Source organism: Caretta caretta, chromosome 2 (genome assembly GCF_965140235.1).
Source record: "Caretta caretta isolate rCarCar2 chromosome 2, rCarCar1.hap1, whole genome shotgun sequence".
Classification (NCBI taxonomy): Eukaryota; Metazoa; Chordata; order Testudines; family Cheloniidae; genus Caretta; species Caretta caretta.
Genome location: NC_134207.1, coordinates 119,526,424 through 119,536,913, shown reverse-complemented (window position 1 = coordinate 119,536,913; position 10,490 = coordinate 119,526,424). Strand labels below are relative to the sequence as shown.

The window sequence follows — 10,490 nt, the reverse complement described above, 5'->3', positions numbered from 1 at the left end:
TCAGGTGTTTGAAAGTTAAGTGTTACTTAAAATTTTTGAACAAGGCATTTTAAGTTGTTGGTTCTTCTTTACTGGGGTAGGTAGCAGAGCAGTACCATGAGAGGAGTAGAACAGGAAGAAGGCAGAATTGAGACCTTTCAAAGTTTTGGCCCAAGCGAGGGGACATGGGGGTGTCATTTCAGCTCCCCGCCTCAGGTGCCAAAATGCTGTGGGCTGGCCCTGCTTTTACTGCTACTTTTTGTAAGTATTCTGCTGTGTGTGCATTTCCTGATGTAGCAGTTGTTTCTGTAAGGAAGACATTCCCTTCTTCTGTTGTCACACAAGCACATACAACAGGATCATTGTTGTATGTGCTCCACCCATCAAGACTCAGGTTAACAATTTCACCCTCCAGACCTTTTGCACACTGCCCAGTTTCTCTTTCATACACTTTATTCAGCAATTTGCCTGCGACATCTGCTCTGTTGCGTGGACTGTATCCTTGTCTTAATGACTGAATCATGTTAGTGAAATGTGGGTTCTCAATCATACAGAAAGGAGAGTTTGTTGCATAAACAAACCGGGCAATTTTTTCATCAATTACCTCTTTTTGGAATCTACTGGTTCTTATCACAAATGTATCTATTGTTGTTTCTGGATGATGGAGATTTTTTTTTCTTTTTTGCTACAGGTGATATACTGTGGCTATGTGACATACACTATGAAACTGAAACACTATCATTGGCAGATAACTCAAACTATAGAAATGATGGTGATCTTGAAGGTGGATAGTCTTCAGAATCCTGTATGTTGAGGATGGATTCTCCTAAACAAAATAAGTCAATGCAGTTATTTAATTATATTACCATACTGCTCATTTAGTATTACTCATTGCATTCGCTGACACTCAGTACTACTTTAAAGGTGAAATTGTAAAAGGAAGATCTGCCTATTTCAGCTATTTTTTATCACAACTGCATCTAAAACGATAGTACCAGAGAGTCACAACTATATTTTTTGCTCAAACATGAGAATTCAAGAATAGTCCAGAAGGAAGACAGGCAGTCCTTAAGAAAGAAGTATGAAATAAAAAAAGTTTACCAACCTGAAGATCCTACATGTTCAGACACGTTCCTTTCATCATCTTCAACGCAGCTTCCTCCTGAGAAGGAACACTTCTCATGATGTTGATTCTTTTGGCCAACCAGGCCTTGCATTTCTTTGTTGCACTGTTTGCATTTTACACGCATGCCTGTCTTACCCCCAGGTAGAGGAACTTCATTAAAATATTCCCAAACTGGGTCTCTCTTACAGCTTGATGCCATTATACGTTTTCCCTTCTAGTGAGAGAATGGTATGGTAGATCTCAAATCAATGAAGGCTACACCCAGAAAGACCTCAAGACTTCTGGATTATGCTGCTCAAACAGTTTCACTTTTGTTTCTACTGCCTGTCTCTCTCTCCTCACATTTATCTCCAGACTTCTTCTCCTTGTCCAGATCTATTCCGCCCACAACAATCTTCCATTCATTGAACTTTTTGAAACTTTGCACTTTTAGAGAGAGGTAAGGGATTGACTCTGTGTACACAAATTTGCAGAGGGACAATAGGGTTGAGGTCTGTTATTTCTCACCTCTATATATTATTTATTTTAAAACATTTTTGCTGTTAACAAGCATGTTATCTCTGTGGAGACAAAATCCACAGTTTGAGATCTGCAAAACCAAGCATCTCTGATGGTATTTTCTAGACTGAGCACCGAGTCCCACTGGATAGATAGAAAGATTAACCTAAATAATCTATACAGAAGCCCCTGGAACCCCATAAAATTGGGTTCCTAATCCATGAACTATTGGAATTTATTTACAAAACTTTTCTTAAACATTACATGAATATATTGTCTCATACTATAGAATTAGAATTTATAATCCCTATTCCACGATAAGATATCTTTGAGCTATAATGTATTTTAATTTAAACTATCTTTAGGTAGGCTTTCTCCTCAAAAAGCATTTTATCAAAAAAATCCAATTTTTTAATAATTGTTTTTAAATCACTGATTTTGATCCACCCTGCTGCTATAAGATGAGTTTAGAAAAGCAGAAAAAATTAGCAGAATTAGACTGTTTTCAGGACACCACAGGTTTAACAATACTACTACTTGTGAAAAGTGCTTACTCATGATTGCAAGTAGTCAGGATCTGCTCTGTCTCATCCAAACATTTCCAGTATCACAGGTATGCTGGGCAGTAGTTCAGTACATACTTACAAGAAAGAATGCTACCGCCTGAATCACCAACACCATTTCATGAAATGTTTGGGAGTTTTCTTGGGACTTCCTCACTGACAGGTGACAAGGGAGATGCAAGTGCCCTGGCCACACCTACACTGGGCAATAGCTCTACGGCCCCCAGCAGGAGCAGGTGTAATCGACAGCTAATTTATAGGTGTGTCTGGTTTGCCCACTTCGCCTGTACCCAGGAAGACTTTCTGCTGTGCAAGCTGTATGTCCTGGGTCCCACCAATGGGCCCACTCCCCTTTAAAGAGTAATTATCTGAGCTTTTTAGATGCATTCTGCGGAACATTAGATGTTTTGAAATTTTAGCAGTGTGATACTTCCGGCAATTTTTGTGCTTTTCTAAATAGGCACTTTATAAAATTTGCAGGTTCTGGTTTGATGGGGACAAGAATAGATATTGAACTACCCACTGCTGCCAGCAACTGTTCCCTGGAAGCTACTCTTCCACTTGTACTTAGCTTTCTTTTGTTATATTAAATTTAGAGTTAGCGTGCCTGCAAGACCCATCTTACCAGCCACAGGTAACCACTTTTCCTAAAAGCAGCAATGAAGACACTGTAGTTATAAATAGAATAACGGGTTTACTTACAACAATATTTACAGATTACAAAAAGGAAAAACAAGACTATACCACTACAGAAGAAACAAAGTAAATAACAAAACTATGTGTATGTGTAAATAACAAAACTTGCTAGGACCCTATCACACAGGCAAGAATTAAGACCAACCTCCTCAGAAAACATAATTAACAAAAAAGGTGGTCAAAACCCAGAGGCACTTAGCAACCATTGTGTCATGCAAATCTGCTTCTTAGCTGAACTCTTCAACTCCCAAATGTACACTTTTCCCTCTCCACTGCTAAATTCTACAATCTTTCCCTGCCATCAGACAAGCTTTTCAATAAAAAATGTTCCATGTGAGGTTCATAGCAATGCTCCTCCTAGAACTTCGGGGTTTCCTGCTTCTCTGTAGTTCTGGGCACCCAAATAATAAGAAATTGACCAGCCAGCATTGTCTTAAACTAAAAACTTTAAAAGATGGAGGAAAAAATAAAGTGGCTGAGAAGTCCAACATACTGCACCCAAAACACACATGCTTTGACATTTGTCTCAACCATTGTCTTGAATTTTCTTTAAATGGAAACTATTGCACATCACACACAAAGATATGACTAAAAATGAACACAGTGTCACTTGTTTCTACTCACAACAGTACAGAATCTTCCTCTCCACTAAATTCTTGAGTGTTTCATGTAGTTTAGACATGGATACTGATACACTAATGAAAGCTCAGATGTTCCTAGGGAGTAGGGGTGAACTAGAACTTATTTCTATTGCAGGAGTAGTGCCCAAAATGCATTTAAGTATGTGTACGCACACAGAAACACAGTTTCTGCTCAGAAGAGCTTACAATATAAGATTCCAGTTCTGGAAACTTACATACTTTGCACAAGTTGTCCTATTTTAATTCAATGGGACTACATGTGTGTAAAGCTGCATGCGTATTTGCTGGATCAGGTCCTTAATAGTGAGACAACATACAAATAATATTGAAGGCAATGTAAGATACACATCTTACTTCCTTCTCTCCTTATGATACTGTGACCTGACCATCCTTGCCCTGCTTTTCTCTCCAATAAGTTAATATGGAAGTCTTAACCACACAATCTTTGTTTCCTACGTTTAAAAAAAAAAAATCAAATGGCTAGATCCTATTTAACGTAGCCAGGGTCATGGCCAAAGCAGTTCTATGTAGCAGCATAGCCTGAATCAGTTTCTTAAACTGCTGGGATGACCCAGTAAGGGTAAATCTTGTTCACACTTCTGGAGGAGGAAAGGTGGTATTTACAGTTGTCTCATAAAGGCATGTCCACAGCCAGCTACCAATTATTTTGCCAGTGTTAGAAGTGAATCTGAAGAGGATTTACACTAAACTAAGCATCAAGATTTCATGGGACATTCTAGTTCAAAAGCAAGCTGCTCGATGAGGAATGTTTTCAAATGATGTGCAGTTGTGAGTGATATGCCATTTCAAATATAAGTACAGGTATTAATGAAAATGTTACCAATATAAACCAGACTGGCCCTAGCCAATTGTTTTAAATGGACCATAAGCAGATGAGTACATCTTGTGCTGACTCAGTGCATAGGATGAATATCAGCTGACCTGAATCGAAATATTTTTATATTAAATGTAACTGTGTAGAGTGGTGTGCTCGTTGGTAGCTTCTCACCTTTCAAAGATGCTGATTCTAATCACTCCGTCTTAGTCACTGATAACCCAATCATGGTACAATGGTTAAGTGAGTTCTGAGATGACTGTTATTCACCACCAGCCAGCTGTCACAGCTGGCAGCATTTGTTCAGAGAAACATGTCAAGTTTATTTAAAATTTATGGCTGCATTTTCAAAGAGCTTATAAATAAAATGCAATTATGCAGATACTTCAACTCGCAAAACATTTATCCTGAAAAATTGTTACATAGATTTAATTTGAAACCCTCTGGGATAAATCTTTGTTACAAAATTGTTCGATTTAGCAGGAGAAAATGTAAATGAGTTCTGCCTCTCAGTTTGCATTGATCAGTAAGATACGTTACTTATCACTTGCTTACAAGAGCTGAACTAATACATTTTTAAAATCTAACAAATGCAGGTTGTGCCTAAATATGAGCTATATTTTCTCCAGCGGTAATAATACACCAGTTCCAGCAGCAGTGAGCTGCTCACCATGAGCACTCTAAGTGCAATTTCTTCTTTAGAGAGTGGAAGGGTTCTGGTGTCAGTTTTGACTTCAGGAGGTGTTTTGTGTTCCCTTTATCCCCACGCAATCCAAAACTCTGATTCAGAATATGATTAGTCATTTGTGTAGGTCCAGAGCTGCTTTGAGAAATCCAGCGTGGAAAGTATGGAAAAGAAGGTTTAGGACCATTTGGAGGGTCTAGATTCTAAGATTCTAGGATCCCAATTCATTGGCGCTCTTAAGCATGTGATTATTACCACTGTTGTTCAGGATAACATTTAAGCACATAGTGTCTTCATTGCATCTTAAACACACCTTAAATGGTGTCCTTTACGAAGGATGTTTCCTTGAATTGGGACCTAAGGAAACTCCAAGTGATACAGAAAGCAGCTGAGCTGACAAGTGCACAGCGCTCTGGTCACTACTCTGGCTCTCCATCGATCATTGGTCCTGTTTTTGGACTTCAAAGCTCACCAGTGGGTTAGTTAAGTAGCATGGTGATAGAGATCTGAAAGCCCTCTCTACAATATAGTTTCCACTGGTGGAGCTGCACTGCTGGCATATTATGCATCCTATTTTTTGCAAGTGCAGTCACTGTCTGGGAGTTACAGGTGCTCGGTAGTTGTCAAGATCAGGCCCCTAAATACTTTTAGAAAACTTCCTATTTAAAGTGTGCATTAAACCAGAAATCTGTTTTGGGACAAGTTGTACGGCAATGAGCCAGGAGAACATGCAGAGAGTGTTCTTACAACTGGATTCATCTGTACTTGGGATTTTTAATTGTGTATCTAGTATGAAAAACGAATACTCTGTAGGTCCTAGAGAACAGACCCATTTGATTCCATGGTGAAGTTTGAGAAAAATCTTCTCATTAAAGTGTATAATTGTAACTTCAGTGAATGCTAATCACTTCAAAATGGTCTTCTGCACAGGCCTGGCTGAGTAGGTCTCAATCAGTTTGTGGTGCAAGAATGAATGTTAAAGTTGTTGGTGACTGAAAAGTCCTCAAGTTCTTGAATACAGGGGTCTTAATTATCCTACCCAACCCACCAGTGAGAGTGGGTGATTTACACAGGCCCTCTCACAACCATAAGATCTAGCAATCGGTGTGTGTCGGGGGAGGAGGAACAGCCAATTGCTCCCAAGAACTCTCATCAGAATAAGAATTGGTTAGATCATAAGCCAGATTCACTCAAGCTATTCTCCCTTGACAATGCACTCCCTTCATATTTCTACAGGGTGGGGAGAAGCTTTAGTTTCTCCCCAGGGTTCCACAAGAGCCCTGCCCGCAGAGACTGCTGATACATGACTCCAACTCAGTACTATGTCCCTGCCTCTTTCAGCCCCAAAGATGAAAGAGTTGAAAAGTGATAAGCAACTAAAATCAGGGTGTTCAAATGGCAACCATTGCCTTCCTTCCCCTCCTGTACTACTGTTTACCTTAAACTCCAGGATGTTGAGATGTAATTGTGTGTAAGTTGCTCTGACGAGAAGCACTTATAGGAACGTATTGCATTACGGGCCATGTTACATTGTATTCTATGAATATAATATCCAGCCCTTGTACAAATGAGCTCCAGTAGCTAAAATTTCAGGGTTTTAAAACAATTGTTTCTGGCTTGCATCAAGAAAATTATTCTTGAATATGTGAAGAAGACTGTAAACTGATGTCCTGCCATCTTCCTCAGTTAATGCTGAGAGGTGCTGAGGACAGGTAACCCTGAAACCTAAAGGTATTTGAAATGTCAACAATGATAACCATTTCACTGCTGATCATTTTAGCAAAAATATTTAGCTAATATGGTAACAACCCTCCACCTTTTCATGTGCCAAAAACCTCCAGTTTACCCCTCTGACAACTTTTATAGTTCAATTACTTGTCCATACCAAAATCTGTGACACATACTGAACATGTAAGGGTAGTATAAAATCAAATTTAATATTTGAATAAGTAACATTGGGAATAGTGTATGGACTTCAATTAAAATAGAATTTTAAATGGAACTGCTACAGAATTTCTAGTCTGTTCCACCAGAGTATCAGATAACATAGGTTTTGTGGGGGACGGGAGGGTCTCATACACAAGGACAACTATGGTTGCAATAGGAATCATAAATCTGAATTTCTTGATTTCTAGGCATGTACAGAAAACTTCATCAATTTAGCTGTTCTATTTAATTTCCTTGTTTGAGGAAAAAAGTGATAGAAATGTACTACATTCATTTTGCTTTAGTATTTTCCCATGTGTATAATCAGACCATTGGTCCTTAATCTATGTATCAGGAAAAAAAATGACAAATATATAGAAATTGTATTTTTCTCTCTCTCCTCCCACCCTTCATATTGCACTTAAATTGTGAATTCTCTGTGGCTGACACCGTTATCTTCCCATGTATTAGTACAGCACGTAGCGCATAGGGGAGCACTGATGCTGAGTGGGATTTTCTGGGTGCTAGTATAATATAACTATACTTTATAGATATTACTTTTATAAACATTTAAAAAAATAGTTGCACTCTGGAACGGGATGATCTGCTGGTATGCTTATATTGCTCCAATTCTTTTAAAAGTTACACAAATGGTCTAAAAGATGTCAGCAGGCAGAGGGATAAAACTTGATTTTTCTACAATACAAGTGGATTCAACTGTCACAAGTGCTATTTCATATCACTTCGGTCTCATACCATTAAAAATACTTTAACCTGACAACAATCAACCTAAAATAAGATTGCTGAGCAGGATTCACTCATAATGAGAAGTATGAATTCAAGAAATTACTGTTTGTCAGTGTGTGTGTACTTCTGCTTTGGCATTGCAGATACAGATTTTAACTTCTGGCAATGAGAAGTCTTACTCGTTACTACATTTTTTCTATAGAGTTTCTTTTTGGTCCTTGGCTGTTTATATTTTAAACTGTCCTTATCAGGGAAAGGACTGGTTAGAGCTGTACTTGATGGCAGTAGCTTTGGGGAAGTCAATTTTACAGTTGATTGAGTTCTTGGTGCCGCCACACAGCATGAGGAAGACCTCCGCAAGAGCATGTTAGAGTTTAAAATGATGGGGATTTTAGAGCTTTTAAAGGCATCACAAGATGCTCTAAGCTGCTTTGTGGATGAACTTCTAACAGAGGATGTTCCAGCACTCCATTTGCAATTATGACAGTACTCCCAAGTGCATTTTGAGCTGTTCCAGTCATGCATGCAGCAGCCAGAATGGTTGGATTTATTTTTCTCTTGATAGTCTCGATTAAAAGGTGTCTGAAAACATAGAGGATCAGACAGTCTTGACTGCTTCAAATGATGCATGGATTTTGTGGAACTAGGTCGATTGCCAAGCATCATACTGGAAGATACTGTCAGGTCTCTTGTCTTCTCTTTTAATATAGTCAAGTGCTGCATCCTTTCAATTTCCAACAGACGAGATATTAATTTCACAACAGAGCTTTCTGGTGGTGGATTAAAGACTACCTTCCAGTCATCCCATTTTGATAAGGCCAACTTTTGTAAGTCCAGGTTATTGAAAGGTGGTGGGAGAAAATCAGGGTATGGAAACACTTCATTTTGGTGCTTAGAGGAAGCTTTTTCAATGTTTTCTATGGTTTCTGGTCTTAAGTTCAGATCCATATATTTGAAATAACTAAGTAAAACATCATTCACTTTTTCACTCTCAGATACATCACCTTCCTCTGTTAAAAGACTGTTCTCAACACTACTGTTTTGCAACTTCAAATTCCATTTGGACACAGAGAGAGTGTCATCACTACTACTTTCTGTAGCAGGATAGGAGTCAGCTGTGGTTTCATTTTTGACCTTGAAAAAATCCCCATCTCCATTTGTCCAGTAGATTCCTAATGGCATCTGCTGAGGTCCCCGGTAAGACACTGTGTGACAGCTGTTCATATGGGCCCCCACCAATGTGGGATTAACAGTAAAGAAGTTTAAAGAATTACCATGTGAGCTGGAAAGAGTTTCCACTAGAGGCTTATTGAAGACTCTGGAGGGGAAAAAAAAAAGAAAGTATAGTGTAGTTTTACTCAGGGAATTGGTAGGATAAAATGCATTTATGCGAGCCCTTCTGACCCTACTGAAGTCAATGGGCATACTGACTGACTGCAATGGAGCCAGGATTTACCCTATATTTTTAAGGGGGCTAGCTGTTAATGTTGCATATTACAAGGAGAATAATGACTCTGTTCAATTTATATTGAAAAGGTAAATTATAGCTTTGGCTCAATCATACAGCAACCACTTTTTAGGGAAATACTCATTCAGATACGACTTAATGCTTCTGCATACCAAGGGCCAACTCCTGCTTGCCTTGCTTATGTAAACAGTCCTACTGTTCTTGGCATAAAACTGTTCTCCATTCATTAAAATATCAAAAGTGCATCTCCATGATGTTCTCCCTGCCTGAGTTGCAGCCCTTCTACTTTTCTTCTTCCAGATGGACTTTAAGGCCAAATATTCAACCAGTCACCTGTCGCTCTGCTGTATTGTTATGGAAATTTAATATTAATTTTACAAGACTCTTACTTTGGTTTCTTTAGTGTGTACCTCTAAGGGGAATGTTTGACCCAAAAGCCCTACAGACATCATACATTCAGATCCAAATATTGAAACTGACCTCAGAAGAACAGCTCTCTTCTAAATTTTTCAGGACCCAAGCAAACATACATAAAAGGGAAGGATTACCAGCTTGCGTTCCTCGGATTGTGAGGGGGGAGAAACTTTGCACTACTATTGTTAGTGTAGAATTACAATTTAGTGTAGAGGTTGTTTTTCAGATCAGCTGTAAGACTGAAAAAACTATACACTAACAAAAATACAGTAAGGTTCTCATCAGAACACATGCAACAAATTATGTTTATCAGTCACCATTAGTGGTCTTTAGTTCTGTTTCAACAAATGTCAGGTTGTGACAAAGCTCCAACCTTGTCTCAGTGGGTCCCACGCTTCCTAGCAGATTACGCTAGCCTCAGAGGCTCCCTGTGACCCTCCATGTAGCCCTTCTCTCTCTAGAGGCAAGGGTCACAGCCTACTGAGTCATTTTCATGAAAAACCAGCAAGGGAGGTGAGGAGAAGCTTTCTTCCCTTGCACAGTCTCTGTTGTCTCCCAGGCTCAGTGATTAGTCAGAGAGGGGAGGGGGGACCCCGGGCCTGCCTTCTACTCCGGGCTCCAGCCCGGGGACCCTGATAATAGCAGCTCTTGGTAGCTGACTTTTTGGAAACAGGATGAGTATGATTCCCTGGACCACCTCCCCACAGCAGCCCCCCACTTCCTCAATATCTACGTCACCCTTACCTCAGGGCCTCCTTCCTTGTGCCTTATAGGGTTTGTACTGCTCTATTTCTCCAGTAGCGTGGCTTCCTCCTACAGCTCCTGACACACGTGCCCCCACCTGACTAACTGGGAGGTTTTTAACTAGTTTCAGCCAGCCCTTGATTGGTTTCAGGTGTTCCAATCAACCTA

At 39.4% G+C, this 10,490-nt stretch overlaps 1 protein-coding gene across 1 annotated transcript in view; it reads right to left on the bottom strand.

The window, feature by feature from the left end:
- Window positions 1-2,840: 2,840 nt before the first annotated feature.
- FAM217A (family with sequence similarity 217 member A) overlaps window positions 2,841-10,490 on the bottom strand; it is a 28,017-nt gene continuing 20,367 nt past the window's right edge. The window contains exon 7 of the mRNA XM_048839762.2: window positions 2,841-9,014. Within this exon, the coding sequence (XP_048695719.1) occupies window positions 7,796-9,014 (1,219 nt within the window). The 3' untranslated portion in view covers window positions 2,841-7,795. The remainder of the gene's footprint in view (window positions 9,015-10,490) is intronic.